Genomic DNA, 17,405 nt, shown 5'->3' with positions numbered 1-17,405 from the left:
TGGTGCTCAAAAGTGGAATGACGGTCCCTAGCCAACCTTTCACAAAGGACAGAGAGCTACTCAACGGACCGCTGTACCCTTAAGGACTGGGAACCAGTGAGTGGGCCTGAATCACAGAACAAGCGTTTTCCACGCTTCGCCGACGTGCTGAGTGCCAAGTTATAAAGACAGGAACATCCAAGCTGCTCTCCTGGGCTGACATGGACGCGAAGGGACCTACAGTGGTCTTGGGCCCAGCAGGCAGCGAGTGCAACGTGACAGCCCACAGTCCAGCCCCTGGGGCCCAGATCTACAGAACCGACCAGACGTGACAGCCCTTTGGCTGGGGCTGCAGTCCCACGATCCACACAACGACCTTGGCTCCGCAGACGCGCCAACCACCCACGGAGGCAAGAAACTGCAGAAAATGAAGGGAAAGGGAGCCCAGGGCCGGGCGGCGCCCAGCAGCTCCCCCAGCGGCCACCGTCGTCAACATCTCCGCGTAGGGGTTTGAACCACAGCGCGCTTCCAGAGGTCAACGGTTGCGCGGCCCACGCGCGCGCATGCGTCCTGACCAGGGGAAACCTTTTCTTGGGGACCCGGAGGCGAGCGCTGGAGGGCGGGATAGTGGCGAGCTACACGCAGGAGCTTCCGGTGGCGCGTAGTCGTGATTGGTGGAGCCTGGGAGAGGGGGCGGGGCAACGGGGAATTCGAATGGGAGAGGCGGGCCCAAGGAGGGAGGGGAATGTCCGCTGGGGTCTCGACGCAGCAGAGGCGACGCGAGATGGCGGCAGCGGCGGCTACCTCAGGTACTTGAGCCCGGCCTGGGCAAGGCGGGCACGGACGTCTGGAGCTTAGTGGGAGTCATGCGTCGGAGTGTGGTCCAGGTTTCGCGGGTTGTCGCGGAGAGGCGGCCACAGCGCAGGGGCGGGGAGTGGTGGACGGTGAGAGTGAGTGTGGGGTCGCGAGTTGGTCGGCCAGCCTGACTCCTGCCTTCTCCCTGTTTCCTGCTCTCTCCTTGGGTCAGTAGACTCAGGTCTCCGGCCCAGGCTCTTGGCTTGAACCCCGCGCACTTTGTGAGCTTCGGTTTCTTCGTCTGTGAAATGGGGGTCATGGCCTCGTCCCTGGAGATGACCTGAATAAGCAAGAGAAGAGTGGCGGACGCTCTAGCCACGAGGACGAGAAGGGAGCCGGAGGCGTGTTTTGGGAAGGGTTCTGTGTGGGACATGGTGTTTGGGTGCAGAGACATCCCTGAGAGATGCAGGAGGGCGGATTGAGGATCAGACCCGGCTGCTGCTGTGTTTGAGTTGACAGCGTAAGATGCTCTGCGATTACAATAAAACGAAATAAAAGACTGAAGTTTCCTTTCACTCTAGCATGGAAGTGAATGCTATTTTAGGGTTAGAAAGGCTGTTAGGACACCCAAAATCTTGTATGTGAGTATTTGTTTACATGTGCCTCTCTAACCAGGAGACTTAGTCCTTGTCAGCGATGATGGTGGGCGCCATAGTAATTCATTGGAGCCCTCGTTAGCCTCGTGGGGAAACGACATTTAGGAGAATGCCTAACATGTAGAGCTCTTGCTATGTGCCAGGCACAGTTGTAGGCATTTTATGGTGGTGAACCATTTATTGTCCACATAATGCTATGAGGTTACTATTACTGTCTTCGTTTTATACAGGAAACTGAAGTTAGTTTTTTCAGATTTCACGCAACTAGTAAATATTGGGGCCTGAATTCGCTCTGAATTCAGGAGTCAGAGTGTAGAGTCTCTGCTCTTAACCATTATGCCCAAGTACATGGTGTCCCTGCTGGCTGAGCGGAGTCTCCCCTTACCCTGATGTACTGTGTCCAGTGCATGGTAGATATGAAAATGCCTGAATGAATAATATCCCTTCCTCGAGGAACTTAAAATCTGTTTGAATAGAGTGTCACATACGCAGATGTAATACGAAACACAATGAGAGATGTGTATAAACTGAGTGTGTAGAATCTGAAGTAAACCCTTGAGTATTCTGGGAGGACTTCATTCAGGGAGTGATACTTGAGATGGGTTTCAAAGGTTGGATAGGAGTTTGCCAGGCTTTGACTAAGAAGACAAGAACAGCAAGTGTTTTATTTATGATGTAAAAGGCCGAAGATGCTCTCTTAGCTCAATTTCCTCATCAAGAAAAGGGAGAAGAGTGAGTGAAATTTAGGAATTGTAGAAGAAGGGAAAATTAATAATAATTGCTAGTCTGGTCCAAGCTCAAGGTTGCTTTTATCATGAAAGGGCTAGACTCTTGTGCTGTAAATAATTGTTTACATGTGGCCCTCCCTCTTCCCTCCTCCCCTGGACTGTGAGCTCTGGGGCAGGAATGGCAGTGAGCCACTTTCATGATGGAAATGAACAAGCCAGTGAGTAGAAGTTTATTCACTACATCTTAATTTTTTTCAGCAAATACTTCCTGAGGGCCTGCTCTGCGCCAGGTGTTGGGGTTAGAAAGGTGAGCAGGATAAAACTTGTTCTCACAGTTGGCAGTCAGGTGGAGAAAGTGACAAACACGCAATAGTGGGGCGTGACAAATGCTTATGGAGGGGCTAACAAGAGCTGTGAGTGCACCTGATAAAGCCTTAGTGTCTACCAGGAAAGGGTTTTTTTTTTTTTTTTTTTTTTTGAGACGGAGTCTTGCTCTGTCGCCCAGGCTGGAGTGCAGTGGCCGGACCTCAGCTCACTGCAAGATCCGCCTCCTGGGTTTACGCCATTCTCCTGCCTCAGCCTCCCGAGTAACTGGGACTACAGGCGCCAGCCACATCGCCCGGCTAGTTTTTTTGTATTTTTTTTGTAGAGACGGGGTTTCACCATGTTAGCCAGGATGGTCTCGATCTCCTGACCTCGTGATTCACCCGTCTCGGCCTCCCAAAGTGCTGGGATTACAGGCTTGAGCCACCGCGCCCGGCCAGTTTTGTTTTTTAAGAGGAATTAAGATGTGTTTACCTCAGTCACTCCAGGGTGGGGTGGGGAGCAGTGCAGATATTCTAGGGAGAGAGATTAACATGGACAAAAACCCAAAGGTGCAAGAGAACTTAGAGTGTTGTAGGACGTGAAAGAAATTCATCATGACTGGTAACTTACACTGCAAGGAAGGAAACAGAGGGAATGACTAGAGGGCAGGGAGACACCTTGCTACCACCAGCAAGGAAGGCTGTAAAGACCATGACCTTGGGCAGAGGTAGTGCAGTGGGAGTGGAGAGAAGTGGACTTGTTCAAGAGATTTAAAGGAATAGACTTGACAGATGTTAATAATGAACTGATGTGGGAGGTAAGAGACGTTGGAGTTAAAGACTCCCACTTTTGGGGTTGTTGCCATTCATTTACATCAGATCAAAGGAGGAGGCTGCAGAGAGATGGGGAAGGGAGGGTTCAGTTTAGGACAGGTGGAGTTTAAGAGGAGCTGTCGGCTGGGCTCACGCCTATAATCCCAGCATCCCAGCACTTTGGGAGACCAAGGCAGGAGGATCAAGAGATCGAGACCATCTTGGCCAACATGGTGAAACCCCGTCTCTAAAATTAGTCAAAAATTAGCTGGGTGTGGTGGCATACGCACCTGTAGTCCCAGCTATTCGGGAGGCTGAGGCAGGAGATTGCAGTGAGCCAAGAGTCAAAAAAAAAAAAAAGGAGCTGTCAGGGCAGCCGTTCAGAACATGGGTCTGCAGTAGAGAGCTTTTGTGCAGAACGTACAATAGGACTTATCAGCTGTAAGATGTTACTGAAGCCAAGAGGACAGGTGACCTGCCTACTGAGTGGTCTCAGCTGGGGACAACTTTGTCCCTCACAGGACATTTGGAGATGTCTGGAGAGATTTTTAGTTGTTACAACTTGAGGGTGAGGGTGGAGAATGCTACTGGCATCTAGTAAGCATGTGCTAACAGCCTAAATGCACAGGACAGCCCCACAACAGGAATTAGCCAGCTCAAAATGTGAGTAGTGCTGAAGTTGAGAAATGCTGGTCTAGAGAAAGGATAGACAGATCCTAGGAAAAGCACTGGAGACTGGTAGAACTGAGGAGTGAACAGAGAACTAGGTAAGACAACCAGGAAGGTGGGGGGCATGGAAATGAAGGGAAAAGTGTGTTTCCCAAGAGTGTTGCATATTTCTGGGAGGTCCAACAGGATTGAGGCTGAGTACGCCTACTGGATCTAGCATTAGGGAGGCCATGGGTGACCCTGCTGAATAGTGAGGGCAGAAGCAAGTTGCAGGGATGGAGGAGTGGGTAGCAAGAGAAAAGGTGTAATAATAACAGCTAAGGATTGAGCAGTTGCTGCCAGGCACTGTGCTAAACATTGTATGTACATTATTACTTTGAATCCTCACATTCTTATGAGATGCAAAGGTGAAGGGGCTGAGGAGCCTGAGGAGGGTTCATATAAAGCACATTGGAGTTAGATCTTCATTTGAAGCTGTCACTCACTAGCTGTTGACCCTGGGCCAGTCAGCTAACCCCTCTATACTGAGATTTCCTCATCTGGAAAATGGGAGATAGACATTAAAAAGCACTTACTGGCCTTTTACCAAATACCAGATAATGTTCAAAGCACTTTTACATGAATCACCTAAATTACTGTCCTAACAACCTAACAAGGAGGTATTTTTATTCCCATTTTGCAGGTAAGGAAATTGAGGCACTGGGATGGAAAATAATTTCCCTAGGTTACTTAGCTAGCTGTAAATGGCAGAGCTGGGATTTCAACCCAGGCCATTTTACCTTGAATAATGAACCTACCTACTATGTGCTAGTCACTGTGCTGCCTGTATTTTAATTATCTTTTTTTTTTTTCTGAGATACAGTCTTGGTCTGTCACCCAGGCTGGAGTGCAATGGCACAATCTCTGCTCACTGCAACCTCCACCTCCCGCATTCAAGCAATTCTTGTGCCTCAGCCTCCCAAGTAGCTGTGATTACAGGTGCACACCACCATACCTGACTAATTTTTGTACTTTTAGTAGAGCCAGGGTTTCACCACCAGGCTGATCTCAAACTCCTGACCTCAGGTGATCCACCCACCTTGGCCTCCCAAAGTGCTGGGATTACAGGCTTGAACCACCACGCCAGGCCAAATTCTCAAAAAACCCAAGGCCTACCCCCAACCTTATTTTACAGACAAGGAAACCTAAGGTCCAAGGTCACAAACTAATAAATGTCAGAGCTGGAATTGAAGTCCAGTTCTGTCTGACCAGCGTCTACACTCTACCTCATCACTGACTTCCCCTTCCCCTTAGATTGATCACTGCGCTTCCTTAAGTGCCTCTACATCTGCCATCTTTCTGTTCTTTCGGCTCTCCTGTGAAAGCAGGCAGAGGAGGGTCCTGCACACATTTTTGACAAGTCAGTGCACCTTAATTTTCTGTCTGCACACATGCATTTGCAGGTTTTTACTTGCTTGCTCCTGACTTTCAGGATTACCATGAGGAACAAATGAGAACTACATGTCCAAGCGCTTTGCTACCATAACGTGAGAAATAGTATTAGTAGCCCCATTTATCAGATGATGGAATGGAGGTTCAATTTTTGAAACAGGCCATCTGCTTATGGGCATGCCTGCCTTACTTAGATGTAAGATTCTTTCTTTTTTTTTTTTAGACAAAGTCTCGCTCCGTCGCCCAGGCTGGAGGGCAGTGGCGCGATCTCGGCTCATTGCAAGCTCCACCTCCCGGATTCAGGCCATTCTCCTGCCTCAGCCTCCCGAGTAGCTGGGACTACATTGCGCCTGCAACCATGCCTGGCTAATTTTTTGTATTTTTAGTAGAGATGGGGTTTCATCGTGTTAGCCAGGATGGTCTCGATCTCCTGACCTTGTGATCTGATCTGCCTGCCTTGGCCTCTCAAAGTGCTGGGATTACAGGCGTGAGCCACCGTGCCCGGCCTAGGCGTAAGATTCTTTCTAGGCGTCATCTATCTGCCTTTTCGTCTTGCTGTTTCTGTGTTGACTACATATACCAGCCAGCCTTTTGCCTTCTGCAAGGCCTATGGCTCCTAGCAACCAGCTACTACCACCAGCAAGGAAGGGAAAGAGCTGCCAGGAGCTTTCCCAGTTAGTACATAATAGGGAAGCAATACAGCATCCTATTAAAAGAGTTTTAGAGGGGAAGAGATCTAGGTTTGAATTCCACTATGAGCTACAGTATGTTATCCTCCAACATAAAATAGAGTAATACTGTCCTTAGATGTTTTCAACTCACTTAACCCCCACAAAAATAGAGGCCTTGGCCGGGCGCGGTGGCTCAAGCCTGTAATCCCAGCACTTTGGGAGGCCGAGACGGGCGGATCACGAGGTCAGGAGATCGAGACCATCCTGGCTAACACTGTGAAACCCCGTCTCTACTAAAAATAAAATACAAAAAACTAGCCGGGCGAGGTGGCGGCGCCTGTAGTCCCAGCTACTCGGGAGGCTGAGGCAGGAGAATGGCGGGAACCCGGGAGGCGGAGCTTGCAGTGAGCTGAGATCCGGCCACTGCACTCCAGTCCGGGTGACAGAGCGAGACTCCGTCTCAAAAAAAAAAAAAAAAAAAAAAAAAAAATAGAGGCCTTTTCTTTTTTTAAGTTTTATCTTCATTGTCTTTTCCGATGATACAAAATAATTCAGTTGTCAATTCTTTAAAAAAAAAAAAAAAAAGGCCGGGCGCGGTGGCTCAAGCCTGTAATCCCAGCACTTTGGGAGGCCGAGGCGGGCGGATCACGAGGTCAGGAGATCGAGACCATCCTGGCTAATACGGTGAAACCCCGTCTCTACTAAAAAAATACAAAAAACTAGCCAGGCGAGGTGGCGGGCGCCTGTAGTCCCAGCTACTGGGGAGGCTGGGGCAGGAGAATGGCGTGAACCCGGGAGGCGGAGCTTGCAGTGAGCTGAGATCTGGCCACTGCACTCCAGCCTGGGCGGCAGAGCGAGACTCCGTCTCAAAAAAAAAAAAAAAAAAAAGACTTGATTTAATCATCTGAAGCAAATTCAGGGATAGGTTTACATGAGAGAAGAATTGCATGTCGGTGGTTTTTGCAGAACCCACATAATTCCCCATGTTAACGAGAAAGATCATCGTTAACAGTTTGCAGGGGGGGTGGGTCTGTGAGTGTACATACATCTCAATACATATTAGAAACCCCAGTTAAGAAACAGAGTTACACAGGCTGGATGGGGTAGCTCACACCTGTACTCCCAGCACTTTGGGAGGCCAAGGCGGGCAGATCACTTGAGGTCAGGAATTCGAGACCAGCCTGGCCAACATGGTGAAACCCTGTTTCTACCAAAGATACAAAAACTAGCCAGGAGTGGTGTTGGGCACTTGTAATCCCATCTACTCAAGAGGCTGAGGTAGGAGGATCGCTTGAATCTGGGAGGTGGAGGTTGCAGTGAGCTGAGATCATGCTACTGCACTCCAGCCTGGATGACAGAACAAGATTATCTCAAAAAAAAAAAAAAGCACAGAAAAGTCTGGCAATTCACTGTCTGGTTTAGGTTTCGGTCAGATGTCAACCCTTTTAATCCTTAGAACAACCCTGTGAGGTGCTGGTCTACTTCACCCTTGGCAATTCAAAACATGTCCTGGGGCAGGCATGGTGGCTCCTGCCTATAATTCCAGCACTGTGGGAGGCTGAGGTAGGAGGATCACTGGAGCCCAGGAGCTGAAGACAAGCCTGGGTAACCTAGTAAGAGTCCATCCCTCTCTCCCTCTCTCTCTCTATTTTTTGTTTTTTTTTTTTTTAAGTGCCCAGTATCACCTGGGAGCTTGTGAGAAAGGCAAAATCTTGGGCATCACCCCAGGGAGACTGAGACCAAATCCGCGTTTTCACAAGATCCTCCAGGTTATTTTGTCTGAGAAGCCTGCTATACACCCCGCTGGACTTGCTTGTAGAGCAGGGAAGGCACTGAGGCCAAGCTTAGGGGTGTCCACAACATGACCAGGGCAGAATGAACTTCTCCAACATGAGCTGTGGCCCCCAGCCTGCCCAGCAAAGTTGGTCCCTGCTTCTTCTGCCACCACCATACTTCATGCCTAAAAGTGATTTTCTGTCCTCCAGGAGCTGGTCGCTGTCGGCTAAGCAAGATTGGGGCTGGTCGTCGTCCACCTCCAGCTCGCGTAAGGGTAGCTGTGCGACTGCGGCCATTTGTGGATGGAACAGCTGGAGCAAGCGATCCCCCCTGTGTGCGGGGCATGGACAGCTGCTCTCTAGAGATTGCTAACTGGAGGAACCACCAGGAGACTCTCAAATACCAGTAAGTTTCAGGCCACTCCTCTTCCCTCATGCCATCACCTCCGTCTCCTAGGCCTGCCCATGTTATCACTTCCCCAGAGAGTTTCTCCGACCTGCCTGCCCAGGATGCTTGCTCCCTCCTTAGCACCGCTTTGTTCCCTGAGCCTTCACTGTTCACTAGGAAATGTTCACAGGTGTCCCCCGTGATGGGCCCTCTCTGGGATACTGTAGGGAGAGATGAGAGGTTAAATCAGACACGTTACTGTGCACAGAGAGGGAAGAGCAATGAAGGTGAGCAGGTAAGCCCCAAGTAGAGGCTATGGGACACAGAGGGAGGGTTGGGGGAACACAGACCAGCCAGCCAGCCTACCCAAGCTACAGCTGGGTAGTATCAGAGAAGACCACCCAGATATGGGGACAGAACTCACAAGGGCAGCTACTTTATAATCCTACTGGGGATTTCAAATTCAAACTCCTTGGCCTGTTTTTCTAGGCAGGGGCTGGCAAACCATGGCCTGCAGGTCAAATCTGATCAGGAGTAAGATTTTCAGTAAATAAAATTTTATCGTTTATTTACATATTGTCTATAGCTGCTTTCTGACTACAGTGGCAGAGTTGAGTAGTTGTAAAAGGAACACATGGCCCACAAAGCCTAAAATATGTACAGTCTGCCTTTTTACAGAAGTTTGCTAGCTCCCATACTAGACTGTTAACAATTTGGGCTTCAGTTTCTTTCCAGCCTCATTCCCTCAACATATACTAAACCCCTGCTGCGACCTAAGTTGCAGCTTCTCCACCAGAACGCAGTGAATATGTGATTGGTATGTGGAGTCTAGTCCAGTCGTAAGCAGCATCCTCTGTTTTCCCCATTACGGTTTAAAATACAATGTTCTACACGTGTGGCCATGTGAAAAAGATTGGCAAGCCTTGCTTTTGTGCTATTCTTGATTCTTAGAGTTTCTTTCTTTGGTCAAAATCTTCCTTGAGCAGAATCAGTTACTCCTTCAAGAGTGTGTTCTTATCTTCGTTTCCTAAATCACAGCAGTATGGATATCTACCCTACCAGACTGCAAAACTCGAAGAGCAAGGATATCAGATCCATCTCTGTATTCCTAATACCAATAGAGAGATGAGGATGGAGTAGGTGTTAGGTGGATGCTTTTTAAGGTCTTTGTACAAGAAAGCGGATAGAGACATTCTCTTAAATCCAAGATCCAGATGAGAGTAGAATCCCTTACCTACCCCCACCCCACTCCACCCCTTACACACACACACACACATACTAATTTCTTTCTTTCTTCCTGCAGGTTTGATGCCTTCTATGGGGAGAGGAGTACTCAGCAGGACATCTATGCAGGTTCAGTGCAGCCCATCCTAAGGCACTTGCTGGAAGGGCAGAATGCCAGCGTGCTTGCCTATGGACCCACAGGAGCTGGTGAGGGAGCCAGAAAAGAAACAGTTACGGGTTAGAAAGGGCTGGGGAAACAGAGAGGAAAATCTCACAGCTTTCTCCACTCTCTCCCCAGGGAAGACGCACACAATGCTGGGCAGTCCAGAGCAACCTGGGGTGATCCCGCGGGCTCTCATGGACCTCTTGCAGCTCACAAGGGAGGAGGGCGCCGAGGGCCGGCCATGGGCCCTTTCTGTCACTATGTCCTACCTAGAGATCTACCAGGAGAAGGTGAGGCCCCACGCTGGTTGGGAGAGGAGCAACAAAGGGTCAAAGTAAGACCTGGTTCTAGAAAATGAAGCTCTGCTCTAGCAGGGAGGTAAGGTGAGACCTAGAAAGACAGAGGCTGCAGTAGCAGATGGTGCAACTCCGAGAATAGAACAGAGAAAGGAAACTGATCCCCAGAAAGCAGCCGCCTCGGCCGGGCACAGTGGCTCAAGCCTGTAATCCCAGCACTTTGGGAGGCCGAAACGGGCGGATCACGAGATCAGGAGATCGAGACCATCCTGGCTAACACAGTGAAACCCCGTCTCTACTAAAAAAATACAAAAAACCAGCCGGGCAAGGTGGCGGGCGCCTTAGTCCCAGCTACTTGGGAGGCTGAGGCAGGAGAATGGCATAAGTCCGGGAGGCGGAGCTTGCAGTGAGCTGAGATCCGGCCACTGCACTCCAGCCTGGGCAACAGAGCGAGACTCTGTCTCAACAACAACAAAAAAAAGAAAGCAGCCGCCTCTGTATGGAGAATTGCCCTTCCCCTTCACTGCTTACACAGGTATTAGACCTACTGGACTCTACATCGGGAGACCTGGTGATCCGAGAAGACTGCCGGGGGAACATCCTGATTCCGGGTCTTACCCAGAAGCCCATCACTAGCTTTGCTGATTTTGAGCGGCACTTCCTGCCAGCCAGTCGAAATCGGACTGTAGGAGCCACCCGGCTCAACCAGCGCTCCTCCCGCAGTCATGCTGTGCTCCTGGTCAAGGTGAGGCCACAGACGGGCGAGGACCTGGGAAGCCCAGGAGCCTGAGCTAATAAGCATGAGACCTTTGCTCTTACCCCAGGTGGACCAGCGGGAACGTTTGGCCCCATTTCGCCAGCGAGAGGGAAAACTCTACCTGATTGACTTGGCTGGGTCAGAGGACAACCGGCGCACAGGCAACAAGGGACTTCGGCTAAAAGAGAGCGGTGCCATCAACGCCTCCCTGTTTGTCCTGGGCAAGGTGGTAGATGCACTGAATCAGGGCCTCCCTCGTGTACCTTATCGGGACAGCAAGCTCACTCGCCTATTGCAGGTCAGACCCACCTGTCTCAGGGAAGAAGGGGCTGCAGAAGGAGGTTCTCAGGCCTGCTGTGGGGTGGGGAATAGCGGTTGAGGCATAGGAAGGCTGGGCTTCTGACCCACCCACTGCCTGGTCCCACCCTCAGGACTCTCTGGGTGGCTCAGCCCACAGCATCCTTATTGCCAACATTGCCCCTGAGAGACATTTCTACCTAGACACAGTCTCTGCACTCAACTTTGCTGCCAGGACCAAGGAGGTGATCAACCGGCCTTTTACCAATGAGAGCCTGCAGCCTCATGGTGAGAACGAGGGGAGGCAGGAGTGGAAATGCTGGGTCTGGAAATCAGGGAGTTTGTTGAAACCACCAAGCATCAGCACAGAGGCTGACCACCCTCGATCCCTCTCTTCACCCCATCCTCCAATCATCTAGTCTTGGGACCTGTTAAGCTGTCTCAGAAAGAATTGCTTGGTCCACCAGAGGCAAAGAGAGCTCGAGGCCCTGAGGAAGAGGAGATCGGGAGCCTTGAGCCCATGGCAGCTTCAGCCTCTGCCTCCCAGAAACTCAGGTGAGCAGTGGGCCTTGGGTGTATCTCCTTCCTGATGTGTGGCTTAGCAGCAGAGCTGCAATGCCTGTCAGATCATTGAGCAGAGACAGCTGTGATCTTGTTCCTCTCCCATTAAATTCACAATAGGCTGGGTGTGGTGGCTCACTCCTGTAATCCCAGCACTTTGGGAGCCCGAGGTTGGGTGGATCACCTGAGGTCAGGAGTTCGAGACCAGCCTGGCCAACATGGTGAACCCCCCATCTGTACTAAAAAATACAAAAAGTAGTCGGGTGTGGTGGCGTGTGCCTGTAATCCCAGCTACTTGGGAGGCTGAGGCAGGAGAATCCCTTGAACCCAGGAAGCTGAGGTTGCAGGGAGCTGAGATTGTGGCCACTGCACTCCAGCCTGGGCAACAGAGCAAGACTCCATCTCAAAGTAAATAAATACATTCACCCCCAGCTGGGCACGGTGACTCACACCTGTAATCCCAACACTTTGGGAGGCCAAGGCAAGCAGATCACCTGAGGTCAGGAGTTCAAGACCAGTCTGGCCAACATGGCGAAACCCTGTCTCTACTAAAAATACAAAAATTAGCCGGACATGGTAGTGGGTGCCTGTAATCCCAGCTACTCGGGAGGCTAAGGCAGGGAGAATTGCATGAATCTGGGAGGTGGAGGCTGCAGTAAGCCGAGATCAAGCCACTAAATACTCCAGCCTAGGTGACAGAGCAAGACTCCGTCTCAATAAATAAATAAATACATAAATTCCCCCCCAAATTTTACTCCATTGAATCACTAAAGTCTAAGATCAATCTCTCCTCAGTGCTGCTGCCTTGGGGACCTAAGGAGGCCTCCTCCTGGGGATCCTTTCCATTTTCCAACCTCTTTAGCCCTCAGCAAAACTTCTTGCTTTGGGACAGCTGTTTCAAGGATGAGCATTTTTGCTTCTGGTTCAAGGAGTGATCTGGATCAGATCTTTCAGATCCATGAGAGAAAAGCAAAGGAGACTTGGAAGAGCTGTGCCCCTGAGACCACCTGGTCTGTGTGTCAGTGCCCAGCTTCTCCATGACTCTCTGGGGAGCCAGCTGCTGTCCTAACTGCTTCTACCCTCAATCCAGACAAAGCCTCTAAGTCCTTTGTGTCACCTCCTGACCCAACTCCAATCACCCCACCTCATGGCCCAGTATGTACTAATCCTCAGGTCATCTCTATTCAGAGGTCTTGCTTTCTGTGTCTGGCCACTTAGCCCTTGTGCTGTTCCCTCCAACCCCCAGAAGCCAGCTGCAGTTTTAACTTTGCCCTGTTTCTACCCCTAGCCCAAATAAAGCCTGTGAACTACTAAACAGAGGTGACCTGAGGAGGCCAAGGGTTAGTGCCCACTCTGTCCCAGGGGGCTACTGTAGTTAAGGAAGATGCCACACACAAGAAGATGCTTGTGCACTCATGACCCAATCTCTCAGTCTTGTCTTTCCCAAACCATCTGTCAGCACTCTCCACTGCTGTGTGCACCCAGAAATGTGCACAGGTAAGCTCTCTGTCAGATAGGCACTCTGAGTAAGGGGAAGCTCAAGAGTGGGCACAACAGACCCAGCAGAGCTTGGGGGGCTCACAGGAGAGGAAGTTAGATGGGAACATCAGTATGTGATACCAGGTGGACAATTCAGAATCAGGAAGGAGTAGCTGCTGCTGCTATGAGCCAGGAAGGAAGAGAGATGACTTCTAGTGTTTGCCCACATACGTTCTGATCCTCTTTTTCCAAGGCACTGGCGTGGAAAGCACAGGAGTGTCCCTGTCCTCCAGGAGCCAGTTCACAGCATAGGAAGGGAGATGCGAGCATCATGGGAAAGGTGGCATCAAACTGACCTGAAAAGATCATTGATACAGATGTGAGGAGGTGTGGGGCAAGATTCCAGGCAAAATAAATTAATGTTAGACATTGCTGACTGGGCGCGGTGGCCCACACCTGTAATCCCAGCACTTTGGGAGGCCAGGGTGGGTGGATCACTTGAGCCCAGGAGTTCAAGATGAGCCTGAGCAACATAGTAAGATCCCATCTCTACAAAAAAATTAGCTGGGCTTGGTGGCATGCACCTGTGGACCCAGCTACTCAGGAGGCTGAGGCAGGAGGATTGCTTAAGCCCCGGGGGGCCAAGGCTATAGTGAGCTGTGATCTCAACACTGCACTCCAGCCTGGGTGACAGAGCAAGACCCTGTCTCAAAAAAAAAAGAAGACTGTTAAGCCTTACCATGCTCAGTCAGTCAGGACTGTGCTTGAACAAGCCTTCCCTGCTGCCCACAGGATATAGGCTTGGCAGCTGAGGTCTTCAGTGGATTTCAAAGCCCTTCTGGGCCAGGCGCGGTGGCCCAAGCCTATAATCCCAGCATTTTGGGAGGCCGAGACGGGCGGATCACGAGGTCAGGAGATCGAGACCATCCTGGCTAACATGGTGAAACCTCGTCTCTACTAAAAAATACAAAAAAACTAGCCGGGTGAGGTGGTGGGCGCCTGTAGTCCCAGCTACTCGGGAGGCTGAGGCAGGAGAATGGCGTAAATCCGGGAGGCGGAGCTTGCAGTGAGCTGAGATCCAGCCACTGCACTCCAGCCTGGGTGACAGAGTGAGACTCCGTCTCAAAAAAAAAAAAAAGCCCTTCTGAAGATGGCATCTTCTGTGATGTTTTCCCCAACTGCTCCTCCAAATGGTCAAGCACTGCCCTGGCAGTCACCTTATGGTCTCTTGATTTCCTCAGTAGACAGTGCTTCCAGGACAGGGCAGTGTCTTAGATCTCTCATACCTGGCACTCAAGTGTTCACCTGATTTCCTGGCATTCCTGAGCAGTCACTTCACCTGATGAAGACACTGCACCCAGAGAAATTGGATGCCTAGCAAGTTAACATTAGGTTCTGGAGCTACAGGATATGCCAAGTTAAGGTGTGGTGAGGGGAGTCCTGCTGCTGTAGAAGGTGATGAGGGAGAAGGTAGGTGGAGAGCAACTTATTTGTCTGCTCAGCCCCCTGCAGAAGCTAAGCAGCATGGACCCGGCCATGCTGGAGCGCCTCCTGAGCTTGGACCGTCTGCTGGCCTCCCAGGGGAGCCAGGGAGCCCCTCTGTTGAGTACCCCAAAGCGAGAGCGGATGGTGCTCATGAAGACTGTGGAAGAGAAAGACCTGGAGATTGAGGTAGGTGTTTTAGTGATGTGGGAGCTGGGATTCCTGTTGGCCTTGAGAAGCAATACTCAGATCTTCAAACAGGGAAGGATACTCAGGCTGGACTAGAGTCCAGTTTTCTCCCAATACCGGAAGTTCTCCAGTTTCTTCTTGAATGTCCTTAACATGGCTGAAATTTGACAGACAATTGAGATCAGATGTGAGGGGGTGAGAAGAAAAAGTTCAAAATAAAAGCAACAAATGTTAAACATTACATTTCCTAAAGCCCAGCTCAATTAATGGAGGACTCTGCTTTAAAAGCCTTTCCCTTCAATATTTGCAGAAGCTTGTTCCACCTCTGGGTAGCCCCTTGATCACAGAAAGCTCTTAATTATGTTAGGCTCCACCTGTCTCCTGGTAACCTCCCATTGGTCCTAGCCCTGCCCTCTGGGGCCTCAAAGCCTTGCATACTCACCCCGATAACCCACTGCCCTTCAGGCTGCCCTGGAGTTGGGTCTGGGTCACATCTCCCTGATCCTTTCCAACAGAGGCTTAAGATGAAACAAAAAGAACTGGAGGCCAAGGTGTTGGCCCAGAAGGCTGAAGACTCAAAGGAAAAGGAGAACCATTGTCCCACGATACTCCGGCCCCTTTTGCATCGCACAGTCACAGTGGCAAAGCCCCTGAAAAAGGCTGTGGTGATGCCCCTACAGCTAAGTAAGTTTGACTCCAAGGCAGCTGAGATCCCATAAGGCAGGAAGTGTTAGGAGCAGCTGTCTCTGTCATTTATGTTCTCCCACCACATACCAGTCCCTGGGAGGGGTGAGGAGGCTCTAAGGCAGCGCTGGGGGTGCTCTGCCCTCGGGTGTTTAGTACAGTGGGATGGACAAACAAGTAGAGGATTGAAGACAATGGAAGACTGAAATCACTTTAAATGCGGGTATAAAAAAGGTCATGTGGAAACAACAGGTTAACTCAGGGTGGAGGGAAGCTGGGGAATCAGAAATGGAAGAACCGAAGGGCTACCAGGGAGGGTGAAAAGTACCCTTTGCCTTGACTCCAATCAATTCTCAATTCCTACTTTCAGTTCAGGAGCAGGCAGCATCCCCAAATGCCGAGATCCATATCCTGAAGAATAAAGGCCGGAAGAGAAAGGTGAAAGTAGCTGGGGGCTTAGGCTACACCTGGAGCCCAGAAGTAAGGGGGAGTAGGCTCTAGAGGGAGGAGCTTTGGCCTTGGGGTTAAACGAACTGGGTGATGGCCGCCAGCTATTAACAGGCCTCAGCCGGGCGTGGTGGCTCAAGCCTATAATCCCAGCACTTTGGGAGGCCGAGACGGGCGGATCACGAGGTCAGGAGATCGAGACCATCCTGGCTAACACAGCGAAACCCCGTCTCTACTAAAAACTACAAAAAAAAAACACTAGCCGGGTGAGGTGGCGGGCGCCTGTAGTCCCAGCTACCTGGGAGGCTGAGGCAGAAGAATGGCATAAACCCGGGAGGTGGAGCTTGCAGTGAGCTGAGATCCGGCCACTGCACTCCAGCCTGGGCGACACAGTGAGACTCCATCTCAAAAAAAAAAAACCAGGCCTCAAGTTGCTTACCCCTGGAATGTGGTGATGAATGGTTCCTTGCAGGGCATTTAGGGTGGAAGGCAGTGATACGGATGTACCTCACAGAGCGGATGTTCCACTGTGTAGCCTGGCTTCTGCCCTCTACAAGCTTAAGAGGGAAAACTTAGGGAACCTAAGCACTCAAGAATGAAACCACATGCGCGCATACCCAGAATTGAACACCACTAGAACTACCCAAACACTGAGATGGTTGGGGGGGGGGGTATCATTTATTTATATTTTTTCTCCCATGTACTTTTGAAGGAGAGCTTATTTCCCTTTTTGAGATGAAGAACCAGATTTAAGAGCTTATTTTGTGCTTTACATTCATTAACTCACTTGATCTCTACAGCAACTCCATGAGAAAGGTGCTAATATTACCACTGAGTACTAAATAGTACCTCTCTTTCACTAGTTGCATAATGAGAATTAAGCCAGAGTGATCTGAGGGCGGGATTTTGGACACAACTTGAGGAGGAGAGGAAGAGGCTGGAGCGCAGGAGGTCTCTGGTGCTGGGCTCCTAGTTTTGGCAGAGGAGCCCAAAGCACTTGGCTGCCCTGCGTGTCACTCACCTCCCTTTGTCTCCCAGCTGGAGTCCCTGGATGCCCCAGAGCCTGAGGAGAAGGCTGAGGATTGCTGGGAGCTACAGATCAGCCCGGAGCTACTGGCTCATGGGCGCCAAAAAATACTGGATCTGCTGAACGAAGGCTCAGCCCGGGATCTCCGCAGTCTTCAGCGTATTGGCCCGAAAAAGGCTCAGCTAATCGTGGGATGGCGGGAGCTCCACGGCCCCTTCAGCCAGGTAACAGCCCACTGGACTGGGTCAGGGCAGGGAGCTGGGGAGACCAGGCACCCCTGAGACCCCGTCCCCCATCTATCCTGTCCCGCCAGGTGGAGGACCTGGAACGCGTGGAGGGCATAACGGGAAAACAGATGGAGTCCTTCCTGAAGGTGAGGTCACGGCCCTGCCCCTCCTCTGCGTGTCCTGCGCCCCGCGTCCCTCTCTAACATCGCTGCCCCCCTCCCTCCTGTGTTGCAGGCAAACATCCTGGGTCTCGCCGCCGGCCAGCGCTGTGGCCCCTCCTGACCGTCGTCTCTTCACTCCGCCTTTTTAAATCCTTGTATAACCCTGTGTTGTGTAAATACAGTTTTTACTCTGGTGCTTCC

General features: G+C 50.9%; 1 protein-coding gene across 4 annotated transcripts; it reads left to right on the top strand.

The window, feature by feature from the left end:
- KIF22 (kinesin family member 22) lies at positions 1–17,400 on the top strand. 4 transcript variants are annotated; one of them, XM_033218079.1, is made up of 16 exons: positions 696–788; positions 1,010–1,294; positions 2,417–2,465; positions 8,033–8,228; positions 9,514–9,641; positions 9,733–9,887; positions 10,429–10,638; positions 10,718–10,948; positions 11,082–11,235; positions 11,367–11,502; positions 14,490–14,658; positions 15,174–15,342; positions 15,713–15,780; positions 16,828–17,040; positions 17,130–17,189; positions 17,278–17,400. In XM_033218079.1, exons 4-16 carry the CDS (start codon positions 8,167–8,169, stop codon positions 17,323–17,325), a joined length of 1,803 nt encoding a protein of 600 aa, XP_033073970.1. In that variant the 5' UTR covers positions 696–788; positions 1,010–1,294; positions 2,417–2,465; positions 8,033–8,166; the 3' UTR covers positions 17,326–17,400. The 4 variants fall into 4 exon arrangements, with proteins under 4 accessions (XP_033073969.1, XP_033073970.1, XP_033073971.1 ...); XM_033218081.1 differs by having other exon boundaries at positions 774–788; positions 1,007–1,294; XM_033218080.1 differs by lacking the exon at positions 2,417–2,465.
- The last annotated feature ends 5 nt before the right edge of the window (positions 17,401–17,405 follow it).

Source organism: Trachypithecus francoisi, unplaced genomic scaffold (genome assembly GCF_009764315.1).
Source record: "Trachypithecus francoisi isolate TF-2019V2 unplaced genomic scaffold, Tfra_2.0 Lachesis_group10, whole genome shotgun sequence".
Classification (NCBI taxonomy): domain Eukaryota; kingdom Metazoa; phylum Chordata; class Mammalia; order Primates; family Cercopithecidae; genus Trachypithecus; species Trachypithecus francoisi.
Note: the sequence above shows the minus strand (reverse complement) of the source record. Positions and strands in the feature narration are given on the sequence as shown.

What these genes read in the sequence shown, in the direction of transcription:
- KIF22 (XM_033218078.1), top strand. Translation starts at nt 725, where the DNA reads ATGTCCGCTGGGGTCTCGACGCAGCAGAGGCGACGCGAGATGGCGGCA. An exon ending in CAGGAGACTCTCAAATACCA is followed by an intron (nt 8,229 to 9,513) that starts GTAAGTTTCAGG and finishes TTCTTCCTGCAG; the next exon opens with GTTTGATGCCTTCTATGGGG. An exon ending in TCCACGGCCCCTTCAGCCAG is followed by an intron (nt 17,041 to 17,129) that starts GTAACAGCCCAC and finishes CTGTCCCGCCAG; the next exon opens with GTGGAGGACCTGGAACGCGT.